At 51.5% G+C, this 25,683-nt stretch overlaps 2 protein-coding genes across 4 annotated transcripts in view; one reads left to right on the forward strand and one right to left on the reverse strand.

The window, feature by feature from the left end:
• The window catches only part of TCOF1 (treacle ribosome biogenesis factor 1), a 76,462-nt gene extending 74,456 nt beyond the window's left edge, over positions 1–2,006 (forward strand). For all 3 annotated transcript variants that reach the window (XM_025179029.2, XM_075900549.1, XM_075900550.1), the window contains exon 18: positions 1,415–2,006. The gene's annotated coding sequence lies outside the window, so the exon portion shown is untranslated. The remainder of the gene's footprint in view (positions 1–1,414) is intronic.
• A 2,548-nt stretch (positions 2,007–4,554) lies between these two features.
• On the reverse strand, positions 4,555–18,009 carry CD74 (CD74 molecule). The gene is made up of 9 exons (XM_014581167.3): positions 17,765–18,009; positions 13,694–13,869; positions 12,210–12,301; positions 11,341–11,403; positions 11,004–11,099; positions 10,418–10,508; positions 8,892–9,080; positions 7,475–7,549; positions 4,555–6,376 (listed from the first exon to the last, which is right to left on the reverse strand). Exons 1-9 carry the CDS (start codon positions 17,851–17,853, stop codon positions 6,366–6,368), a joined length of 882 nt encoding a protein of 293 aa, XP_014436653.2. The 5' UTR covers positions 17,854–18,009; the 3' UTR covers positions 4,555–6,365.
• Positions 18,010–25,683: the final 7,674 nt, after the last annotated feature.

The raw sequence follows: 25,683 nt of genomic DNA on the forward strand, positions 1-25,683 counted from the left end.
CTAGTGACAGGGCGGCTTGCGATGCCCTGTCACTTCTCTGGAGATCTGGCTGTGCAGGACTCACCTCTGGGGCTGTGCTCCCAGCGCGACAGTGGGAAATTCTACCCCCCTCCTCCCCCAAAAAACCAGCTTTGGTTTCTAAGAGCAGCAGCAGTGGTGGGAAATGAAGCGAGCGTGGCTGTGTCTAACCGCTGGCCCAAGAATGGTCACCCAGACATGCTGTGCAATAAATGCCGCTCTGGGTGCATGCTGCCTGCCGCCAGAGCTCGAAAGCCAGGGGCTGGAGGTGGTGATGGGTGTGTTTGGGGGGGGTTCCTATATTGCGGGGGCTATTGGGATATCGTTTGATTGTTGAGCTGTTTTTCCCCCATGTCTCCTGGGCCTGGTTCTGGGGTGGGGGAGAAGTTCTGAGGCTGGCCTGGCCCTAGAAAAGGGGGCGGAGTCACACTGAGCTGCTGGGCTCTGTAGCTCCTCCCTTGGTCAGAGCAAGCCAACTCTCCCACACTGAATCACTCTGATAGGTTTGTCTGCTCAGGAGGTAGGCAAATGGGCCAGCCAGCCAATCCAAGGGCCCAGATTTGCTAGCAGGGCGGAGCTTCCCTCAGCAGCAGTGAGCTGGCTCTGGTGTCAGCCAAAATTGCACCTCCCCCAAGCGCTGGCAGTGCCAGAGTCTGTATTCTGGGTCCCTCCCTGCACCCGGTGCAAGGGCCAGGAGCACCCTTGATCTGTGCTCCCAAGATTTCTGCACAGCTGGGATTCCTTTCAGAGGGTTCAAAAGAGCTAGATAAATTCATAAGAGTATGGCTGTCTACACTCGCGGCTTCTTGCATGAGTAATATGCAAATGAGGCTAAGCGTGGCATATCGCTGAGCCTCATTTGCATACCTAATGAGCCACTATTTTTTTTTTCAGAAGAAGCTCTTGTGCAAGAAGGAGCGTCTACACTGCCCCTTCTTGCGCAAGAAAAACCCTCTTGTGCAACGCCGTGACACCTATTACTTTTCAGGAAGAACGGCATTGCGCAAGAGGGTTTTTCTTGCGCAAGAAGGGGCAGTGTAGATGCTCCTCCTTGAGCAAGAGCCTCTCCTGGAAAAAAATGGTGGCTCATTTGGTATGCAAATGAGGCTCAGCGATATTCTATGCTTAGCCTCATTTGCATATTACTTACTCAAGAAGCCGAGTGTAGACATAGCCTATGGGTCCATCCACGGCTGTTAGCCAGGATGTGTTGAAAGAGTGTCCCTGGCCTCTGCCAGAAGCTGGGGGTGGGCAAGTGATGATTCCCTGGGTCCATTCACTCCCTCTGGGACCCCTGCTATTGGCCACTGTCAGCAGACAAGACCCTGAGTTAGATGAACCTTCAGTCTGACCCAGGCTGGATGTTCTGTTAACAAATCTTTTCTTTCCCCTCTAGAGCGCCTCCTTCGACTGCTGACAGCAAACGAATGGGGAAGAAGCTCAGCAGAGGACGGCTTCAAACTTTATTTTTTTTAAAAAAGGAAAACAATACTTCTACATCTTAATTTATAACTTCTTTTAACTGCGACTTTTAGAGCCCTACTCCCCCCCACCCCGTTGCACTTTGCTGCTTCGTCCACCACGGTGTGTTGCTCCCCGAACGGCCCCCCAGCCTTTGCACTTTGTAACCAGCTGGGAGGCAACCGGAACAGGAAATGGAGCAGCCCTGTGGGTGGAAGGGATACGAAGCAGACTCCTGCAGCGTGACTTGTCCCCTCTTAGAAGTGAGATGCAGCAATCTCTCGCCAGAGCTATATTTTTTAAGAGAAACTTCCAGTCTTTGTGGGAGCGCGGTGTCTGTCTTTTTGCTACCTACCTAGCCGCTCTGGGGGTCACTTTCTAACATAACTTTACAACCAGGGTCTATGGGTATTACATGCACTGTCCCTGCGGCGCCTCTAGTCGGCCAGGGTGCGGGCAAGGCCGAGGCTGTGCTCTGGGGTTCCTCGTTTTGAGGGAATGCAGAAATAAAATTGATTTTGAGCAGATGTGTGTTCCTGGGTGGACTACGGCAAGGGCAATGCTCTTCAAGGGGAGAGCAAGTGAGTTTAAGCCCCTCCGGACAGCTGTGTGGATGGGGCTTCTCCTTGGATGGAAGCTGGAGTTCTTCACTGGAAGTTCAAAGCCGGGGCAGCTCTGCTGAGGGTGCGGGGGGGAGAGGAAGTATCTTCAGTTCAGGTCCTTTGGTCTGGCTGATCGATGCCGAGGCCTTGGTCTCAGTGGGACACTGGGCCTTTCTTACCTCCTGTGACCGTGCCAGGATACACAAGCTGGCATGTCCAGTTAATGACAAGCCTTTCTTCCTTCCCCTCCCCCTGCTGCCATGGCTGCAGCCTTGTCTCTGGCTCTTAGCCTGAGGTAAGCATGTGCCTCTCCGCTCTTGTGAGGATAAGAGCTCAGGCGGGATGGGCAGAGGTGACGAAGGAGCTGAGTGAGGCCTGTTCTGTTAGGCCTGTAGGAATGGTCAGGGAGGGATCATCCTGCTGACCAGGCCTTGTAGGAGCCCTAGCCCCTCTGCTGTGCGGGGGGAGGGGGGTATAAATAGTGCTACTCAGCTGCCCCAGAGAACAAGGCTGGGGCGAGACTTGATGGGAGCTGGAGCAGGCAGGGGCAGGGATTACAAAAGCTGCTCTTTGCTGAGCAGGGGCTGGGATGAAAAGGGGTGCCCAGAAATGACCCTCCTCTTGACAATGGGAGGGAGGGGTCTGAGGTACTGGGTCAGGCAGGCAGTTCCGTGGGTGAACGTGCAAACGCCGATCCCAGCCTGTGTGTGTGTCAGCTCGGGTGTGCTCTAGACTGCCGCTCCCCCCTGGGCCTGCCGAGCTAGGCCTAAGCTAATGCGCATGGGGCTGTGGGTAGGTCCGGAGGGCCCATGTGAGTAAACTTCACAGTGCGCTTGCTTCCTGCAGCAGCAGGGCCAGGCCATGACATTTTGGCACCTGAGGTGGGGAGCTCAAATGACTCCCCCATGCCCCCTTTTCTCCTGCCTGCCTGTTATATCTCTCGTGCCCTCCTTCCTCCAGCACAGCACTCCCCCATCTCTGTGTATCTAGAGCAGAGAGAATACACCTGCACCAGCAGCAGACATAATTTTCTACACTGGATCCTAGTGGGGTCTGTCCCCCCCTCCTTCTCCCCCCCCCCCCATCTGGCACCTGAGGTGGCCACCTTAGTTTGTCTCAGGGTAAGGCCAGCCCTGTGTAGCAGGCCCTACAGCAAAGCGTGACCAGCACATGGAGGTGAGGCTTGATGGTTGATAACCCCCCATCTGCCTTGGAAGGACAGGGCTGTGGGGCCTCCAGTATTTCACTGTCGGAGGGGGATGGAGCTGAGCCCTTCCAGCCGTCCTGGCGGGGCAGTCCCTGGTATGGGGTACAAAGAGCTGCTGGCCTTGTGTGTTTTACCTGACGGGAGAGACCAGTCTGCCATTCCTGGGGCTGGGGAACAGGACACCCAGACAGGCTCAGACCAGCCACACTTGTCCTTTGCCATAGGAACTGTGGATGGGGCTGCCCCTTTGCCCACAGATTTCTCCCCACAGTGATAGCGCTGCTCCACAAACTCTTCGGCCATTGCCTGGCGCCAGCTGCCCTCATTTTACTAATTGGAGTGAGAACGCTTCACAGGCCTGGGCAGTTACATTTAATTGGCTCCACAGGCATCCCAGGTGTCTTTAAAACAGGGGTGGGGACCCTCAGGCCCAAGGCCTGGATGCAACCCTGGCTTGCCTACTTCCAGGCCCTAAGGCTCAGGGCACAAGTGCCCATGGCGCTGGAGCACACAAAATCTAGCCAGGGCCCCCTGAGGCTCTGGTGTGCATGGGGAATACTGAGTCCTCTCTTCCCCCCTCCTCCTCCCCAGTCAGGGGCCACATCAGTGAATGGGGGGGGGGTTCTTCTCACTTGAGGCCCCTTCTGACTGATTTTTCTGTGGGTCAGCAGCCCCTGACCCAAGAAAGGTTCCCCACCCCTGTTCTAAGAGCTGAAGAAAAGGAGCCGGCCCAGGCAGGAGGGAGCAGCAGTGACTAGGCAGATGTGGCGGCAGGAGTCAAGGACGGAGCTGGAAAAGGATCTCCACAAGGCCGTGGCAGAGGTAGGTCCCGGCCCTGAGGCCTTCTCCCCTCTGTGTGGTGGCTGAAGGCTTGGAGATGTTCCAGCCGCCCACGTCAGAGAGCTGGTACCTGAGGCGAACATACAGGGGGGCTTGATCAGTGCTGCTCTGCCCCCAGGGATGTTGAGCTGTGGGGAGATGGGGCCTCAGCCTGATCAGGTAAGAAACGCCATGACTGGCCTGCTGTGAGGATGGGCAGGAGGCAGGGCCTCCCCACCCAGGTGTGGTGGAGCAGAGATGATGCTCCGAGTAGAAGCCCATAGTCACTGGGGCTAGGAGGCTGTGGAAGGTAGAGGGTAGATATACACACACGCCCACCGAGGCAGTAGAACAGAGACACTTGCTAGAGACTTATGTTGAATAACCTCTGATTCGCCAGCTACTTTCGCCCAATCCTGAACTGTCAGAGAAGCACGTGTTAAACTGTTTTTAGTAGCAATCCTTATAAGTCAAAAGTTTAATTGAAATCACCAGCCGTGTGAGCTTGGTTACGCTGCATTGAATACACAGAATTCTAGTCCCAAGATTAGCTACTGTTACCTGTTAAACAAAGATCCGACCAAACACCAGGAGTTAGCAGGGGATGGGGAAACACAGCCATACAAACGTATTTGCCTATTTGTTAAAGGAAGCCTGCATTCCTTTCCTATTCTAATGTCCCTCTGTTTAATTTGGTGAGGAAGATCAGAATTCATTGCTGCTGCACTTAATGTCTCTGTGTAAAGAGAAGCCACTGGCCTATTCGCATGAGTGATCTCTAACCTTGCCTACAGCCTTCCTGCTTGGATTTTTCCCCACTACTCCCAGATACTAAGAGGTGCTTTGAAGCCAGCTGCTAGCCTGGTTCTCAAACTAGGAAAGATTTCTAAATGCTGTGATGAAGCCTAAAGCACTGCTCGAGCAATCAGGGTGGTTTGGGGAGGCTAATCTGGAGTAGCCCGTGCTTCATAGAGTGGGACACGACCTGCAACAGCAGAGCCCTTTAGGAAGGGAGAAAGGCGACGTCTGTTACTTTTCAGCATTTCTGTTTAAAAGTTGCTTAAGAGGGGCAGTAAATTTGGAGGTTGCACGTACACTACACGGAACCATGTGCCAGTGTTATTCAGCACAGAGGCACGTGCAACCTTGTAGACATCCCCACTTCCTCCCACATGTGCACGAGGATCAAGTGTGCACTGATGGCTGGTCCAATAGACCGTGGTTGGAGAACTACTTTTGAGAACCTCGAAGCCATTTATAAGCAAACAGAGGGCCCGAGTCTCCTCCTGTATGCTGGTGTAAATCAGAAATAATTCCACTGAAGTCAATGGAGTTACACCCCCATGGGGGAGGAAGGAAGGATTGTGTCCAGAATATCTAAATGGAGATAATTCAATTAGTTGTCCATATGTTGTGCTTGGATCCCCTTTTCCCATTGGACAATGCTTATGTTACAGGTACTGAACAAACCCCATCTCTATTCAGACACCTGGGCTGCATCTGGACTGGCAAGTTTTTCCGCAAAATCAGCTGCTTTTGCGGAAAAACGTGCCAGCTGTCTACACTGGCCACTTGAATTTCTGCAAGAACACTGACTTCCTACTGTCTGAAATCAGTGCTTCTTGTGGAAGTACTATGCTGCTCCCATTCAGGCAAAAGTCCCTTTTGTGCAAAAGGGCCAGTGTAGACAGCTCAGGTTTGTTTTGCGCAAAAAAGCTCTGATTGTGAAAAGCACGTCTAGATTGGCACGGACGCTTTTCTGCAAAAAGTGCTTTTGCGGAAAAGCATCTGTGCCAATCTAGATGCTCTTTTCCGCAAATGCCTTTAATGGAAAACTTTTCTGTTAAAAGCATTTGTGGAAAATCATGCCAGTCTAGACGTAGCCCTGTGGTTTTACATGCAGCTACTACTGTGTTCTGATTAGTGGAGAAAGCACTAAGAATTTTATACAGTTTGTCTGCCTTTGGTGTGGGGAGGGCCTTTGCATCCTTTCTCTACCAAAACTCCTCCTAATATTCAGCGGGCTTTCTGCAGCACATCTTAGCATAGGGAGAGGCACTGGGTCAGGCAGACAAAAGTATATCATCTACCCAATTGAATCGCCCGCTAAGACGATGCATAGCAAACGCTTGACTAGCCGCGGTGGCCGTAATTCAGGGAAGCAATATCAAAGCACGAGTGAAACAGAGCAAGGCGGCGCCTGGCGACTCTGCAGGCTGGAGGTGGAGAAAGAAGACGCCGGGCCTGTGAGTCCTCTTCTACTTGGCTTCTAGGAGAGAGAGAAAAGAGGGAGGAAATGAGATCGAGCTGAACCCAGGCAGTGATACTCCCTGCTCCTGGAGGGGTTACTTTGAAGCCAGTTACTTCTTTGCTCCCATCACTTCCACAGGGAGGCCAATACAAAGGCCATCCCCACCAGACTGGCAGTAGCGATGGGACTGGGGAGGACTCCACATCACTCCTACCCAGAATCTATACACCTGGATGTGTGTGCTGGTGCCAGCCTTAAAGCACCCGCCCCGCAGCAAGAAAACAAAAATCTAAACAGGGCTCTTCCTGGCTGCTCCTACTCCATTGGGTAGGTGGCCGGGGAGCGCAAAGGCCTTTGCCTCCCCACTTGTGGGAGAGCCAGACCTCGCCACAATCCCCCTGTCCCAATCTACATTGCCCCCAGCCCTGCACAATCAGGTGTGACAGCCGGGTGGATTTACCACTGGGATGCTGCACTTCAGAGCCCAGGGGGACAAAGCACACGCTTCTTTTGGAAGAGGGAGCTCCCGTTCAGGTAGCGGGCTCCTATTGTCTTGATGTCCTTCATTGAACCCATGACCCTATCCTCCCCAGGTGACTGCCCTATCCCTTAGACCACATGGGTCTATTTGAAACACGGGAGAGTGGGCGGGCTTTGCCCGCCCACTTTCTAAAAGCCCCTCCCCCAGCCTTGTGGGAGGGATGACTGGACCCGTGTCCAATTAATTACTGGGGACAACTAATGACAAAAGGGGCAAGGCGTGCAGGCTAAAGGTTCATAACTAGGGAGCCGGATGGGGACACCGAGCAGAGAACCCCGGACAGCGCCCACTGCTCCTCAAAGCTGTCGATGGAACCTGCCCCACCACCTTTCTGTCAGGGCATCTCTTATCCCACCAGTCTGAGGGGGGAGGCGATGCACCAAAACACTGTGATAGCCCAGACCGCAAAGGTCCTTCCTTCACCACCAATGCTTATTCATGATCATCCCTATGCCACCTGGCCTTGTGTCACCCAGCCGCTGGGCCTGATCCAGGAGACTTGCTGGCACCTTCTGGCCAACCCTCCCCATCTCCTGTCAGCTTTGCCCCAGCCCACGCCTGGCTCCGCCTCTTGCCTTTGTCAGAATCCAGCTTCAGCAGATCCACCCCCGAGTACATCAGCTCCTCCGCATCCAAACCACCCGGAGTCGCTGCAGCAAGACACAGCAAGAGTCGGCGTTTGGTAGCGCGCTTCGGACAGGCCCAGCCCTCCCGGCTCCCAACACGCTTCGTGCCAGCCCAGGCCACCTCCTCCTCCTCCTCACACCAATATTTGCCCGCATCATTACAGGCCTGTGTCCGTTCTAACCCGCCCCAAACACTGAAGCGTGAGCGCTGCTTTTCCTCTTCATCCCTGAGCTTTGGACACCTCAGTTCTCTCTCTCTGCCACGCTGTCGGGGCCCACCTTCCGCGGCAACGCCCCGCAGGCTGATGAAAAGGGGACTCAGGCATTCATGGCTAGCTTCCCCCAGCCGCTGAGATAAAGGACCCTTCATTTCCTCAGGCAAGGTTCCGTGGGGCGCTGGGCCCAAAGTGGAGCCTGGACACAGCTGGGAGAATCTTGCTGTACTAGTCCTCTGGGACCTCAACACACGGGGACCTGCTGGGACTAAGCCAACTAGCAGGCCCTAGGCAGCATGTTGTGGCTGGCTGCACCACGTCACACAGTCTGCGTGGATGGATGGCTCCCAGCCAGGGCAGCGAGCGAGCAGCCGGGCAGGTGCGGCCCTGAAGGTGCAAGTCCCAAGGACACCACCTTACTCGCCTTGCCCTAAGTCTGGGCCTGCCAACAAGGGCTGAAGTTTCTCCTCATATATTTTCAAAGAGCTCCATTCAGAAAAGAGGGTGGCAACAGAAAGGTGCCCAGGAGTAGGGACTCGACAGTCGCCCATGATACGGGATAGTGAGCATACCAAGTGTCCCAGCAAAGAGGACAGTGCCCAAGCTTCCGCCAGCTTTGTGCAGACACCGGCAGCTCAGTCTCTCCCTCTTAGCACTTGCCCTCCTCTATGATCCTCCACCTTATACGTGCTCCTAAGAGGCCACATTTCCTATTGTGTTATCTGGATTCTTCCCATCGATGACCGAGTGTCTGATCCCGCCAGGTCCTGAACACCCTCAACTCCCCCATGGCCAGTTGCTGGGGAGTCGCAATTCTCCGTGGTGTCATCTGGAGTTGCAGGTGCTCTAAAACCAGGTCCATTGACTTCCATGGCCATGGAACTAGCTCAGGAGGTCTCAGGATCAGGACCAGTGCAACAACAGGCGCCCAGCAGTGCTCTGAACCCCGTTTCCCCAGGAATGCTCAAGGGTGCGTTCAACTTTTTCCCAGAATCGTTTTTTACGAGCCAGACTAACAGCCCTTTGACGACACAACGCGCACTGCGCATAGGTGTCGCTGAGCTAAAACACAGGAAACCGCCGGGAGCGCCTCTGTGCACGCGTGCATCTATCCCCTTCCCCAGACTGGCCAATGGGAAGTTAGTTCCTACCAGGGCAGTCCAGCTTTTCACGGGTCTCAGTGCCTTCGATCTTGGTGCCGTTTTTGTAGACGCACCAACAGTACCCGGTGCTGGCATGGCACTGCTTGGGAAGGTAGTCGCCATGCTCGTCACACTGCGGGCGGAACTGACCCGGGTGAACACCACCAAAACTGGACTCCGCCTGGCACTTAGATTGCACTAAAGCAACAAGCACAGGAAACACCGGTGAGTATATTTTATTCCTCCCCCCCTCTGGCCCTTGCTGGGGTCTTATCAACATTCTGCAGCTATTCGGGCAATCCAATAGCTTGTCTGGGTGAGCGCAGAAGTAGGACCAGCCTTAGAATTTAAGGGGTGCTGCTCAGGACTGTTAAACTTGTGCCCTTATGCCCAATGGCAGCCGGGGGGGAGACGACGTTTTTCTAAAGCTGTGATTTTATCCTCTTCAGCAACACACTAACGAAATATTTCAAAGCAAATTTTTCCGCAAGACCTTTATGCCCCAGCGTATACCAATCTTGCAGAATAAGGGGGTTTTGCGCAAAAAGAAAACATCCACACTGCTTGTTTTTGTGCAAAAACCCCTAGTGCAAAAACAGATCGGTAGAAAATATGCAAATGAGATCACAACTCATGCAAATGAGTCCCTTATTAGCATATTTTTGGCTGAGAACTCGTAGGCTACGTCTAGACTGGCATGATTTTCCACAAATGCTTTTAACGGAAACGTTTTTCCATTAAAAGCATTTGCGGAAAAGAGCATCTAGATTGGCACGCACGCTTTTGCACAAAAGCACTTTTAGCGGAAAAGTGTCCGTGCCAATCTAGACGTGGCCACTTTTGCAATCGGGGATTTTTTGTGCAAAACAATACCGCGTTGTCAACACTGGCCCTCTTGCGCAAATACATAAAAGAGGGCTTTTGCCCCAACAGGAGCAGCATAGTATTTGCGCAAGAACACGGACAATCTTACATGAGATCGTCAGTTTTCTTGCGCAAATTCAAGCAGCCAGCGTAGACAGCTGGCAAGTTTTTGCGCAAAAGCAAATGCTTTTGCAGAAAAACTTGCCAGTCTAGATGCAGCCGTAGTGTAGACGTAACTTCAGAGGATAGGACAAGCAGCAATGGGCTTAAATTGCAGTAAGGAAGCTTTAGGTTGGACATTAGGAAAAACTTCCTACCTGTCAGGGTGGTTAAACACTGGACTCAATTGCCTAGGGAGGTTGTGGAATCTCCATCACTGGAGATATTGAAGAGCAGGTTAGACAGACATCTGTCAGGGATGATCTAGACGGTGCTTGGTCCTGCCGTGAGGGCAGGGGACTGGATTCAATGACCTCACAAGGTCCCTTCCAGTTGTAGTGTTCTAGGATTCTATGACTCTGGGGAACAACACCCCTAGCTACCAAAAAGCAAAACCGTTCCAATGGGTACATGCTTCCACTGCCCTCTGACCAGCGCTCCCCTGGGTTGCCGTTGCTGCCTGAGGACCGTTCCTAACCCTAGAGGAGTTTGCTGTCCCATAACTCTGATACCTTCATTTGCTGGTATCTCGGCAGGTTCCTGAGTTTGGGGGTTTTTGGCCATTTCAAACAGCAGCCACTTGTGCATCCAGGATTCAAACGACTGCAAGAGACCAAGGGGAAGAAGGTGCTGTTAGGAACCGGCCCCTCACAAAAACAACTGCTCCAGACAATGGTCACAGCCCCTCTTCCCCCATTTAATCATGGTGACACTGGAGCCCTCCTCGCTGTTGTGCTCTCATGTCTGCAGCCCAAAGCCACGAGCGGGAAAGCTGCGGTCCCTTGTCAACCCCCGGCCTCCCAAGCAGCAGTGAGAATGTCTGGATGGGGCTTGAGTCCTGCCTTCAGACCAGGGGGCTGGACTTGATGACCTCTCGAGGTCCCTTCCAGTTCTAGGGCTCTACGAATGTAACCATGCAAGAGGTCGGCTGCAGGCTGTGATTTCCCAGGGAATACGGCCTGTCCTCCCCACAAGAGACCCCCTCCCCCATTCCGTCACCAGCCCAATTCAGGCCATTCCCGGGAACAGGTCAGGGTGCAAAGGAGCAGATGGAGCTGCAGTCAGTCTGCTAGCCAGCTGACCTGGCAGGGCACTGACCTGCCAGTCCTGGTCCGTCATGGTGTTCTTCAGGCGGTTCAGATTCTCCATCAGGCTATCCTTTAACTCAGGAAACATCTTGCTAGGGTCTGCCCGCTGCAGGGGGGCCAAATGGAAAAGGACAGCATTAGCAGCAGGCCAACAGCCAGGAGCCAGACAACTCCCCTGTCGCAGCTCACGCCTGTTCCCAGGGAACAAGGAAAGGTGGAGCCACCAGTCTCTCTCTCTCTCTCTCTCTCACACGAGAGAACCAACAGGCTAACGGGGCTGAAAGGACTTTTGTGCCCGACTCTCACCCAGGTGTTACCGACACGTGTGTGACAGAGGAGGGTCTTACCAGCAGCAGGTGTTTGACTTGATCCTCTGTTTTATTGCTGAGCTTCGCTGTGTCCTCCAGGGGCTAGAGAGGGGACAGAAGTGCAGTTGGGATGGTCAGGATGAGGCGCTGAAGAGCCAGAGACTAAACCCAGATGGGTCTTTAGCTGGAGCAGGTGTGGCCAGTCCTGGGGGCTCTTTTGGCAGACACGGAGCCACTTGGCTACCCGGGAGCCAGGCTGGTGAGGGTGGATGCTGCACCACAGGAACCTTCAGCAGAACTTCGTCACCATGACCCAGGCTAATTCCTGGACCCCACCAGGAAGGGAAACCTCTCTCAAAGCTTGGGCTCTCCGCACAGTCCTAGCTACGGCACACGGAAGAGCAGCGGAGGCTGGGAAAACACCATGCTGGCCACCTCCAGTGGCTCCACTTTCCCAGCCCTTTCTCACCCGCTCCAGCCAAAGAGCAGCAAACTCTGGAGAAAGAGCCAAGCCCCTGCCTCTTGTTCTGGGGAATGCCCGGGCCAAGGCCTGAGGGGTGGGACCCAGCACATCCACCCCTCCGGCACTGGTGTGAATGCAACAGTTCGGAGACGGCGGTCCCCATCCAGTCCTCATGGGCGGGTTCCGGCAGCATGTCATCCCTAGGAGCTGGGGCACGGGAACCAGCCACAGGAGACCCAGGCATTGGAGAGACGCCCCAGCTGTCGCTGACGAGTGGGCGTGGCTGAGGTATCAGAGCCAGGATGGCCGGGGCTGCTGACCACAGAGCAGCTCTGGCACGAGGCTCGGAAGGAACCACACAATCATGTTCCCCAAGGCGCTGCCAAACTGCTGCCAGAGCAGCTGGCAAAGTGGCAGGCGGAGGGCCCCAGGAAACATCCCTTACCGTCATGTCCACCTTCGGGGCGAGCGGCAGCTCCCGCATGACCATGGGCATGCTGAACTTGGCCATCCTCAGCTTGGAGACGGGCTTGGCACCTGCAGAGGAAAGGGTGATATCAAACCGAGAGGAGAGGGGGGCCCCCGAAGTCCTTTCAGGGGTCAGTGTCTCCGTGAGCGTGAGTCGAATCAGCATGAGGGTCCCAGAGGTGTAGCTCAGCCCCTAGAGACGGCCCAGGCCTAGTGGGCTAGGTCTAGGCACCAGCCTGGGGAGATGCGGGCGAGCGTGTGATAAATACCATGCAGTGGCATGGGAAACAGCCCAAGACACCCACCCCCCTCCTTCTGCGCTGTCCCTGTGCTGCTCCTTTTAACACAACGTCCAGCAGAGCTTGCAGGAGTCTGTCCCCCCAGGCTGGGAGACACTATCACGCCAGCGTAGACCTCCCATGAGCCACTGACCCTGTGGCCAGTGCTCCAGCCAGCCCTGGGAAGACGCCAGCCAGTTTCCCAGCACCTGGCGTTTGGGGCAGAGGTGATCAATGGTTCCTGGTGTTGCAGCCAGTCCCTCCCAGAGCTCCAGCATGACAGGCAGGAACAGCGCCCCCTCCTGCTACATGCAGCTGAGCGACAGGACAAACGGGGCGGAAGGACAAATGGGGCTTGTATGGCCTCCAATCTGATCAAAGCTATCGTCAGCGCAAGCTTCACTTCCCCTTCTCCACAGCTCGGTGACAAGGAAGAGGATAAGAGCAGCCATGCTGAGTCAGACCAAATGTCCTTCTAACCCAGTCTCCTGTCTGCCACCAGTGGCCAATGCCAGGTGCCCCCAAAAGGAATGAACAGAACAGGGATCCCTCTCCTGTCACTCTTCTGACAAACAGAGGCTAGGGACACCATCCGTACCCATCCTGGCTCATAGCCATAACCATCATGCATTTATCTAGCTCTTTTTATAATCTTGTTAAAGTCCTGGCCTTCACACCATCCTCTGGCAAGGAGTTCCACAGGTTGACTTTGCCCTGGGTGAAGAAAATCTTCCTTTTGTTTGTGTTAAACCTGCTACCTATTAATTTCATTTGGTGACCCCTAGTTCTTGTGTTATGAGAACAAGTAAATAACTTTTCCTTACTCGCTTTCTCCACACCAGTCTTAATTTTATAGACCTCTATCATATCCCCCTTAGTCTCCTCTCTTCTAAGCTGAAACGTCCCCGTCTTTTTAATCTCGCCTCATATGGCAGCTGTTCCAAACCATGAAGGAAACATGAAGCGTCACGGTAGGGTAAGACGGCACAGAAACTGCCATCTCCAGGAGGGGAGCAGGATTTCAGGAGCTCTCCAGAAACCTTTCCTCCCTCTCTCTGGAGCACTTCATCTCCCCCAGCCAAGAGAGTGGGGGGTGCTCTGGCATGGTGAAGTCCAGCCAGCACGTCACCCAACTGGCCTAGACCTGGGTTGTACAGTGCAGTCAGGCTGGGGAACTACTCACTTTGGGGGAGTTTCCGGCTCAGGGACTCCAGCTGCAGATTCTGGGAGGTCCTGGTCAGTTTGCTGATCTGGCCACTCTGCTGATACACAAAGTAGACAGTGACAGCCTGGCCAGCGATCAGCAGGGCCACCAGGATGGAGGCAGCAGAATAAACGGCTCCCCGGCTGCAGTAATTCCTGCAAGACACAAGACAGAAGGAGGCTAGAGCACGGCAAAGACGAGTTGCAGCTGCTGGCATCGGCCACCCACAGATTCTCCAGGGGCTCTTCCACCACCCTCATAGCGGAACACCTTGCAGCAGTGCTCAGCAGAGCGTGAGAGTTTGTTCTACCCAGGAAGAGATGGGCCTCCTGCATTTGTAGTGGAGGGTTTTGTTTTGGCAATTTTTTTTGGCTCTAAAACGACTGTTCTCCGTAAACTTTCCAATGTGTTCTGCTGCTCCGGTGCCTTCCCACCCTGCAGCCAGGGAGACTTGGGTGAGACTGGACAGAGCAGCTACATTTCCAGTACATCGCCCCAGCTCGGAGTGCAGGAAGTTCCGAGACTTTCCCTGGGAGGCGATTTCACAGACCGAAAGATCTCTCTGTCATCATTCATCATGGGGCAGGGACAAGCCAGAGCCAAGGGCTCCGCTTTCCATGCGGGACCAGGCAGGGGAAGCGAAACAGTTTTCTGAAAGGTGGGGAGTGCGCGCGCGCGCGTGTGTGTGTGTGCGCACACACTTATTGGGGTAGGAGTGCAGACGGATGGTCACTGGAGAAAATAATATCGAGCATCTAGGACTGAAGAGAACACTGCAGAAAGGCCACATGGAGTAGAGGGGGAAAGAGGTTCAGGAGCACTACATGGGATCTTTGTGAGCCCATTGGTTTAGGATACACAATTGTCAAATGCCTTTCGCCTATGTATTTGCCACAGTCTCTCAGTTTAGGGCAGTGATCTCCAACCTTTTTACACCCAAGATCACTTTTTAAATGACAGACCAAGCCAAGATCTACCGCCCCGCCCCTTCCTTGAAGCCCCGCCCTCTCTCTTCTCCTCCTCTCCATCACTTGCTATCCCCAATCCTTATACTGCTACTTTAAAAAAAAATCCCACCATTCCTGTGCTGTTGCTCGGTGAGTAACTGCTCCTCAAATGAGGAAATCTAATGTAAATGTACTGCGCAGGCGCGCAGTTCAGAGAGGGCTCAAGAGCTACTCTTAGAGCCTCCGAGATCTACAGGTAGATCGCGATCTACTGGTTGGTGACCATGGGTTTAGGGTATGATCCAATGCCAGCTGACAGTAATGGGTAAACTCCCATTGATTCCAGCAGGTACTGGATCACATCTATAGGTAGAATCCACAATTTAGAATAATAGAATCCTAGGGCTGGAAGAGAACTCAGGAGGTCAACTAGGCCAGCCCTCTACACAAAGCAGGACCAACCCCACCTAAATCATCCCAGCCAGGGCTTCAAAACCTCTAGGGATGGAGAGTCCACCACCTTCCTAGGTAACCCATCCCAGGGCTTCCCCACCCTCCTAGTGGCATTAGAAAATCCAGATAATGTTGGCCCTGGAGGCCTGGAGAAAACTGGCCACGTTCCTGCCCCTTTTGTTCCCAAAGTACGTTCATTGTATATGGACTGCTTAAGAGCGAGAAGATGTGTCAAGCATTACAACTGAAAATGTATGTTTCATTTGAAGACCCTGGAAAATCAGATTCAAAATTTAACAGAAGTAAGTGCGACCCCTGAATAATGGGAACAGCTTTGTTCACGAGGACAAAGGACTATAGAGATTACTGGGTGATAAAGCACTATCTGATTGTATATACAGACCATTCCTATTTTAGGGTAATGGATAAAGTACCATAATCCCACTGCTACACCTCTTTTTACATTGTATTCATCTCTCCTTTTTCCTTTTGTTTTGTCTGCCATACCACATAGATTTACTGATTATAGTTCTTTTGTGAGTTCCTTTCACACACCGTTTTATTAGCCTAAACTTGACGCACATTTTTGAAAAAGCCTAACAAAATAGCCCTCTTATAAAAAGTCTGACCTGCTTTTATACACATTCCTATTTGCTTTTTTCTCCCCGGTGAAATTTGCACATATGGAGGAAGTCTGCGTTCTCTGTCCAAGGAAATAAATTAGGAGACTAAAAAGCAGTGCTAGAAACAAGAGCACCCCAGCAGGGAGCACGCTGCACTCCAGAAGAGCAGTGTCACATTGCAAAACGCCAGGGGCTGGCCTTATTGATGCTTGCCCAATTCCCACTGAATGCAGCAGGCCTGGCGCGCGTGGAGCTGGAAGGGACGGAATCTGCCCAGAGTTCAACCTGCTCAGCGCAGGGTTCTTCCGCAATCCGTACGGAAGCAGCTTTCGATTGACGCCCAAATCACATTTCTACTGTGCAACTGACGAGGTCACCCACCAGCTGACCTGTTAGAAAGAAGCTCCACCGCCTGCAACCAGCTTTTTTTTGGACCCACCTTTCAGTCTTAGCAGATGGTGGAAGGAGGGGGGAAGGGCGTTTCACACAAGCAGCAGGATCGATCCGAGGGGGGGCTAGAGTGACCCTCATTCACTAACAAGACAGCAAGACTTGCCAACAGCTGATGGGCAACACAGAATAAAAGCAAAAGCACAAATATTCCAAGAAGCTTTGTGTCCGTGGGAGCAGGCCCTGAAAACGCTCCCCCAGCAGCCCCATTGGTGTCAGTGGAACGACTCCCGTGAGTAAGGGCTACTCCAAGAAGCCAGGGCTTGCAGAATCAGGCCCGTCCCTTGGAGAACACGTGATTTATGGGTGCACTCCCCCTGTGGCTGCAATAGCACCGACAGGCAGTGACCTAAAAGAAAATCCAGCCTGGTGCCCGTCCAGACCTGGTCAAGCAGGTTCCTTTCTTCCCTGTGTTACTGTTCTGACTGTCCTGTAATCCATCCTGCCTAGCAACTCCTGATGTCATAAGACATCTGATTTCTCATTGGCTGTGGCCGTTGAGTCTGGCATGGGTGACCGGTTGGCTGCGGCCCAGTGTTGCATTTCCCAGTGCTCAGGGGAGGGCGACTTGTGATTTGCACAAATGCAGCGATTTTAGAAAAACCAGAGGAAGCCCTTTCGGCTCCAAGCCTTTCCACTAGGGCTCTATCCACTGGTGCAAATCCAGAAACATTGGGTATCAAACAGCAGCGTCAGTGGCACACCCAGCGGAAGGTGGGGCCCAAAATAAAGCTGCATCGCCCAAGCTCCGGGATCCTACGCACCTAGATCCGTGCTTGATTCAACACCCTTGAGAACACTGAACAAAGGCCCAGAATTACAATGATAGCCTGGCTGCGGGTTGATTTGCAGGACAGCTCTGTTCTGCCAACGGCTCCGTTCTCTGTGCGCACACAGAGGGATCAAACCTGTTGCACGGGTGTCTAAAGCACATGCTGGTCGAACAACGAGAAGGCGTACGTGGCACCCTTCTAATGTCTAAACAATGCATTCGAACTGGGACCCGGCATGAGGAGGGACAGGACCAAGCCAGGTACCAATGCCACCACCCAAAGGTATAAAAGAACTCAAGAGATTTTGCATGAGTCCCATGTCGGGCTTTGGTTACTAAATAGGGCCAACGATTCCCTAGACAGATGTGTAGCGTGGGACAAGAAACAAGGGGCAAACTGCTTCCCCAGCCCCCCTGTTGGCAGAAAGTTCCTTCAGTGGGGTGGAAGAGCCTTGCACAGACATCACATGAGGTCACACAGCTCGGCTCTAATGTGGGTCTTTCTATCAGAGCCCCGTATTCTCCCACGTGTTAAAATAAGATAACAAGCCCCAACCCCACCCCGGATCAGAGTCCGGGTGAGAGAAGGGAAATTGAAATCCAACATTCAAGCCTTGCTTGGGTGTTTGGTCAGGTCAATCACCGAACTCCCCCATCGGCTCATGCTTTCCACTACCGAAATTTAGATGGTCTGTACACTCCGTTAGCTGAGCCCCCTTTCCTTCTCCCGCTTCGAGAGCCCTGCCAATCTCCCCCTGCCCTAGGAAAGATAAACAAAAGGGGGTTGAAAACCGAGGGGGGATACCTCTGTGCTCCAGAGTCTGGGGCCGTGACGCCCTCAGCAGGCCGCTGCTCATGGTTGGAGATCAGGTCCCGTCTGTCTTCGTCTTCCATGGTGCCTCTTTCCCCCTAGCTGAGTTCTGCTCCGCAACTGGCGACGCTCCGGGCTCTTCACAGGTTCTAAGTTGATGAGACAGAGGAAACTAGATCCTGATCCTTTGAACCTTCTCGAAGCACAAAAACTAGGAAGTGAAAGTTACAGAATATCAAGGCTTGGAAATACCCCACCAAAGTCTTCCCACCCCCCAATCCAGCCACATAACGCAGTCAGCCAGGGCTACCTTATCAGAGCAGGCATTAGAAATAAACCCATTGGCCACTCATAGAACGTCACTTGTTTCTAGGCAAACCTTTGCATTCACAGTCCTCATTGCAGAGTTGCGAGTGGATGGAATCGCACAGGGCTCTTCCTGGCTAACACACCAAATCCCTGATGGAAATAGAAGGGAAACAAGGCGGGTGAGGGGACACTTTTACTGAGCCAATGTCTGGAGGGGAGAGAGAGCAGCTTTCAAGCTATACAAAGCTCTTGTCTGGGTCTGGAAAAGGTGTTCCCAGCTAAATACAAGGTGGACCAGATTGTGTAGCATAAGGAGTTAGTGTAGGTTACAAGCGGCCATGCAGGATGAACGAGGCAACGTTTCCCGATCCAGATCAGTTCTGAAGCCAGAGGTCTGGCACCAAAGGAGAACAAATTGTGAACCCTGCCATATTTAACTCACACACACACACACACACACACACACACACACACACACACACACACGTACGTACGTTCTGGCTTGGGGGCCTTTTGAGCTACATACTTGGGGCTTTGCACAAGCAGTTTAGGGCAGAATTTGACTTTTGGGGGCCATATTCTCAGCCAGCGTAATGTGGTATCACGCCAGTGGAGTGATGCGGTTTCACTAGCAGAGAATCTGGCCCAGAGGATGAAAATGTGGAGAAATCACTAACACCAACAGGTGGAACCGAACCTTGGACCTCTGGAGTTTAGTGTATGAGCCTCTACTGCTTAAGCTAAAAGTCAGCTGGCGCTCAGCTAAGGCTGTAGTGCAAACTCCTTCTTTCTCTCTGTAGTGGTCTAACTGTTGCTAGGTAGGACAATGAACCACACCCTGTAGATGTCAGTTGCACTACCACTTGCAAAAGAGTTATTGGGGGAAATGTAAATAGGTCAGCACCCATTACATATGATTAGGGTTGGACTAGCCTTGCTAGAGGTTTAGTGGAAGAGTCACTTTTTATTTAAAGGGGGGAAGGGTTTTTTTTTTCAAAGTACTCACTTGAAAAGTAATGTTAGCCTTGGGGCTGAATCCTCTTAGGTTTGCTCTCAGCACATGTCCTGTTTGTTAACATTTCAGTCTGCCAAGGGTGGAGGAACATATTTAAAGCAGTTACAAGCAACGTTCCAGCTAATCTTTCCCATCTACGGGGATTTTTTCCATCCATGTGCAGAATAAATTTTTATATATGCACCAAGGTATGTGTGAATGTGCACCACCACAAGAAACAAAAAAAAAGTAGCTGTGGGTGCTCTGCTAATCAGCTGGGCAGCATTTGACTCTCTCCTGAATGGCTGCACAAGTGCTCAGTTTACAGGGAACACTGGCATACAAGTACCTTTTTGCAACTGTATCACTTAAAATAGCTTCTTTTCCACACTTCAACTTGCCTGAGATGCAAGACTCCCAGACCATGACATAATGTGGCCTGATTTTTGGGAAGTGGAGAAAGTACCTAGGAGCGCCCCAGACTAGGGATGTTTAAATGTGTATAATTGACTAACCATGTAACGGCTGGAAATTTCAGCATTTACACAGTCACAGGCAGGCAGCAGCTGGCTGTATCAGAGGCAGCAGAACAAGGTGGCTTTGAAGCTGGCTCCCGAGGAGTACCAGCGCCTGCCTGCTGTGGGAGCCGCATGTAACCTTTTGGATAACTAATAAGCTCATGCTTGTTGGTTACCTGTTTAAAAAGCCATATTCTTACATCCCTACCCCAAACCAAATGGGAAAAGATGGGTCCCGAGCGCTTTGGCAAATCTGGCCTGTAGCCAGAAATAATGAGATGGATTTGTCTGTAAAGATTTGGTTTGGTTGGGGTCCAATGCTACAGATTCTTTCTTACAAGGATAAGTACTCCAGACACCAGATTTTCCCCAGAAGCAAACAGGGCTGGTTGCAGGAGTATGGATTATTTATTTAAGCCAGTCTTTGTAGTACTGGATCCTAAATAATCCGTATTTATAAGCTGTGTTTTATGCTCAAGCAAAATGGTATTTTCTATCCACTCTGTAACACACCAAGCTATGGCAATACATCTAGTGCCTGGGTTCAACTTTGAGGTATGGAACAGTAAGATTCACATACTGGCATTTATTCAGGGATTATACATTCTGATATGAATAACTGGAGCATTTCAGCGTTCTAGCCATTTCTGAGGTTTTAGGAAATTAAATCAGAACATTACAGTTAGGTTACTTATGAGATTTCAGCGACATGAAAGCCAAGACTTTTCTACTTTATAATCCTCTCAGAACTCATTCTTTGGCACATCAAACATGGAGAAGAAGCTGCACGCTGCAGCGCTCCGATCAAAATCCAACCTTCCCCAGCATTTGGGGCAAATGGATTTTGCAGGTTGGTTCAGGCAGGTCCCTAACTTTAAGGCATAAGAAGAAATCATCCCATGTCAGTGTGTGCACAGAGGACCAGCTGCTGTCGGAGCAGTTACTCTGAGCATTTAAGATCTCCATTACACTTGCATTGACGGTTTTGTTTCATGTACAGATGATAATATTTTGCACGTCTACACCACCTGTCATCCGACGAGCTCAACTCATCGTCATTACTAAACCCATTCATACAACACCCAGTAGAGAGCACTTTACGTGGCTTGAAGAAGATCTTTACACTTCCCCCAAAAAAGTGGCAAAAACCTTGAACTCCCTGGCTGTTGGGAACTTTGAGACAAAAGGGCACAGAGAAATCTAGCCAGGCAGCTAGGGGCCCAAGATTTCATAGTTTAATCAGTCTGGGCGAAACCATGTATCCAGAAACTCTGGGTGAGGCCAGGGTTAATTCCAGCAGGAATGAACATTAAAGCACTTGACACCTTAGCTTTCCTGAGGGGGAAGGACAGCCGGTAGGGATTCAGTCCACCCCTGACTGAAACCAAAAGTGCAACTTTAGACAGCAGGTACTGAGTACGGGAAAGAGGGCTTGGGAGCAAAGGCAGAGCGCACAGAGAGCTGCTGAAGCAAGAATGGCCAGTAATGACAACTGGACCTGGGGGAGAGGCGGAACTGCTGGATGAAGGGCTGTGTGGGATAGGGGTGCATTTTATGCGTCTTCCTCAGAGAGAAACATTCTTCCTCTTCGGCAACTTGAACGGTATCTCCTGCCAAGGCTGCATTTGGAATGGTGTCCAGTTGAAACCACAGGGGGAATTCAGGGAGGCAAGCCCATGGAGGTAACATCTTTACTCCCAATTTATGCCTCTTCCCAACAGTCTCACCCTCAGATCCACTCCAGAGCGCCCATGACATGGTGAGAGGAAGTTTGCCATCTACTCTCTGAGGCTGCTTAGCTCGTAAAAGCAGACAAGCTAGATGGGGCTATTGCTATATCCGGAGTTAGAGCCCACGCGTTCTCCAGAGCTTCCTTCAGGCTGGCTAGTCGCTTCCCTTCTCAATGGCAGGTGCCTCTGATCGCTGCTGACAGGACCAGCCAGGCGAGGCTCACCCTCCCTCAGTCATGGGTGGCCTTGTCCACTGAATACCATGCCAGCAGCGCCAAGGACTAGCTAGCCAACTAGAAGCAGCCCCCATTTCTGCGCATCTTTGACACACAAAAACAGGAACTCCCCCAGGTCTCGGTTCCTCTTCCCCCTTCCTTACTTCTGCTTTCTGGGGAAGTAAGAGCTCTGGGGTTTCCATTGGTCTGCGGCAGGCGGAGCCAAAAGGACACTCTGGTTTCATTGGAAAATGAAAGCTGGCAACAGCACTGTTCAGAGAAGTGCTGCGTGAGCGCAACAGGCCAGGCCGTGAACAGAATTCTCCGTCCCACTGCCATAGAGTCCTGGCACGAGTGGGTACGTTACAACAGCAGAGGAGGGTTGTTCACACCAGAGGGCATCTGGCCGGCGAGATGCAACAGCTACAGGCTGACATGTGGCAGACGAGATGTTCAGTCTCTCTTGTTGCAGACACAGTAACAAGTGCTCCTAGGCCACTGGGCCCTATGCTCAGTCACAAGGCTTTGCTGAGCAGGCCAAATCCTGTCGTCTTCTCTGAAGATTAATAAACCAAATCCCTGAGTGCTTGGCTCAGACCGACACAAGAAAGTGAATGAGCAAGACAGGCCTTTGCTGTTGTCCCCTCATTTAGCTGTAGCCTGAGAGTTCTGGAGAATAAATTGTCTTCTCGGTACCTGCTTGCCTGGGGATTTGAGTGATCCACAACAAGACGGGTACGATGCGGCTGCCCTGCAGCACTCCCATTTACCGTCAGTAACGAGAAGTGGAATAAAAAGCCAGCTCCCTTTTCTGGATGTGCAGCGACTGCCACAGAGGGTGAATGTTTTCAGCTGAGCTACCGCCCCCACCTTCAAGGAGATGTGCCTGCTGGTAGCTAAGTCATGGCTGGCTTGACATGCCACTAACTCCACAGGTCTAAACTACACCCGTCTGCTACCTCCAAAATCCAGCGCATTCCGCTCCGGGATTGAGTCCCTTTGAAATCTTTCCCACAGGTCGCTCAAGGAAAAACAAGGAAGATTATGAACACGCTGCATTTAACCCCTGGGTGCCAGACACTGCACTAAACAGCACACCCTGCCCCAAGACACCTGGGTGGAAGCTACTATGGCTTCCCAAGTCAATACATGCATGTGACTTAACGGCTTTCATGCCTTTGTTCCACCAGTTGTCAAATGGCAACAGTAACCAATCCTTTGAAGAAGTGGGTTTTACCCATGAAAGCTCATAATACCATCTACGTGTTTTGTTAGTCTTTAAGGTGGTACTAGACCAGTGGTTTCCAAACTTTTCGGCATCACGCCCTCTTTTTGATTTTGGAGAAACCCTCATGCCCCCACCCCCAAAATAACAGCAAAACTTGTTGAGGAAAAAAAAGGAACTGACCGGGGACAAAAACCAAAAATAGCAGCAAAACTTGGGAGGGGACGATTGACAGGGGGCGGGGACTGGGTCGCTTTGTGCCTCCCCCCGGAATTTCTTCATGCCCCTCCAGGGGGGCACGCCCCCCCCCAGTTTGGGAACCCATATGCTAGACTATTTGTTGTTTTTAAGTTTCACCTTTCTGAGTAACTCTGCAATAACATCCGTGTGTACGTGCACAGAATTATTCATTTGAAACAAACTGCCATACCTGGTCAGACACATTTGTGTAACTTCAATTTGTGGAGAAATTGGAAAGGGTACAGAGAAGAGCGACAAGAATGATTAAAGGTTTAGAGAACATGACCTATGAAGCCAGGCTTCATGAACTGGGCTTGTTTAGTTTGGAAAAAAAGATTAAGGGGGGACATGATAGCGGTTTTCAAATATCTAAAAGGGTGTCACAAGGAGGAAGGCGAAAATTTGTTCCTCTTGGTTTCTGAGGACAGGACAAGGAGTAATGGGCTTAAAGTGCAGCAGGGGAGGTTTAGATTGGACATTAGGAAAAAATTCCTAATTGTCAGGGTGGTCAAATATTGGAATAAATTGCCAAGGGAGGTGGTGGAATCTCCCTCTCTGGAGATATTTAAGAACAGGTTAGATAGACATCTGTCAGGGATGGTGTAGACGGAGCTTGGTCCTGCCTTGAGGGCGGGGGGCTGGACTCGATGACCTCTCGAGGTCCCTTCCAGTCCTATTATTCTATGATTCTATGATTCAAAAGTCTGTGCATCCAAACTAAAAGTACATTAAAAAACCCGTACAGCTTTCGAAGTAGAATCAATGGGCGCGCAGAGTGACTGCAGAATCCTAGTTCTTAACCATGCCTTCACTAGACACTTCATATAACCACGAGTCCAAAATAGTAGTAGTACTTTATCAGCTAGGAACAGTTTCTAAGCCACTGGCGTATGGAGCTGATGAAAAAAGGGGGAGGAGGGAGAAATTTGCACAACGAAATTCAGAACAGCTGCATGTCATACATATTTAAATTCCAAAGCCAAGCATCCATCTGTCCCGATGTACGTGTGTGGGATTGTTCCCCCCCCAGAAGGGAATGTTAAGTCACTGTCTAATGTGGAGAAGCCAATAAACTGTCTAACATCAGTAAGAGGAGCAAGCTTAGGCTGTTTAGAACTATGGACTGGTTCACACTTTCTTCCCTTTCACTGAGTCAAGACACCCGGAGCTCTGAACTTCCTCTGGGCGCATCTACTGCTCCGTTCCCTCTGAACATCCCTCAGGCTGGTAACTTCTGACATCAGGCCATGCCTCATTTCTCACTGGTTGGAACAGCATCAATGTTCAGCTTCATTCTTTGGCTGGTTCCCAACAGCGGAATTCAGAGCAGTTTTATCAACTTCAAATGCTGCTAATTAGTCATTGCTCCTACAAATAAACCTCAAAAAGGAACAGGGCAAAAGCTTGATTTCTAAAAGCATTTCAGTGTGACAATAATACATACAAAGCTACAAATGAGATTGTTTGGCCTGTCGGGGAGATGTTAGCATCGATACAGGTAGGGGAAGTTTTATGCAAAGGGGAATTCCAAGATCATCTATTAAAGTAGCAATCCACAAGAGTGCTTGACTAGATAAAGTGGCGCCGTAAGCAGATAATTCCCAAAGCAGTCAGGACAAAGGGTCTGCAAGCTGCAGAGCTAGGGATGGTTTTGGACAAAGGCTCGTCACAAATATAAAACCCAGCTGTGACTTCAGTTCTACGCATCTCTCACCCCACATTTAAATCTCAGTCCCTGCAGTGTACGGAGAGACGCATTGAGTGGGAGCCGACACAGGGAACCACAGCAGGCAGCATGGGGGTGGGATGCCGGTGCAGATTTAGAACCAGGCTTTATCAACTAGTTGGAAATGGGATTCAGTCTGAGAACTGGATAAAATTTCTGTCCACTTGCAGCCAAAGGGCCCTCTCCAGTATCTGAGGAAGGGCGAGAGGCCAAAGACAAAGCTCCTTACAGGAGACCGTTGCTTTAAAAGCCAAAGCTGGCAAAGGCATGTGGGAAAGTAGCTCCATCTTTCTTTGTTCATTCTCAAAGCTAACGATTCAAAGGCAGGGCCAGGCCATGGCCAGGGTTCCACACGAGACCACAACACTCCATTTCCAAAACCGTGTCTCCAATATGTAGGGCAGGGGGTGGGCAACTTGTGGCCCCCGGGCTGCATGCAGCCCATCCAGGTTCTACATGTGTAGACCTTTTGTTTCCCGTTCCCCTGCTCAGCATTGCCAGATGCCACTGGCTTCCCTCCACATTCATTTTTTCCCCCATCGGTACACACGTAAAGCAATACACGGGCAGAGCAAAGGCACGTGAAGTGAGGTGGGTGCTGATTGCACACAACACTGACTGTGAGAGCTGTGTGCTCCCTCTGCAGCCAATCAAAGCACTGCATGCAAGCAGTGAGCAAAACTGCCCTACCCCAGACCGTCTTGGTTATAATCTTGCAGCCCATGGAAATGGAGGAGGGTCACACGGCTCACTCACTCGCCTAGTATGCAAATCACTGATGTAGAGATTCACTGTGTGTAACAGGAGTCTCGGCCACTTAAGTTACCGTGAGTTTGCTGCATAATGATGCTCCAATGTAAGCTTTCAACTAAACACTTACAAACAGACCCCTTTATTTGAATGGAGACATTGAGTCTCAAGCCCAATACTTTACAGTATACTGTATACAATATGTA

This window comes from Pelodiscus sinensis, chromosome 17 (assembly GCF_049634645.1).
Source record: "Pelodiscus sinensis isolate JC-2024 chromosome 17, ASM4963464v1, whole genome shotgun sequence".
In the NCBI taxonomy this organism is placed as follows: Eukaryota; Metazoa; Chordata; order Testudines; family Trionychidae; genus Pelodiscus; species Pelodiscus sinensis.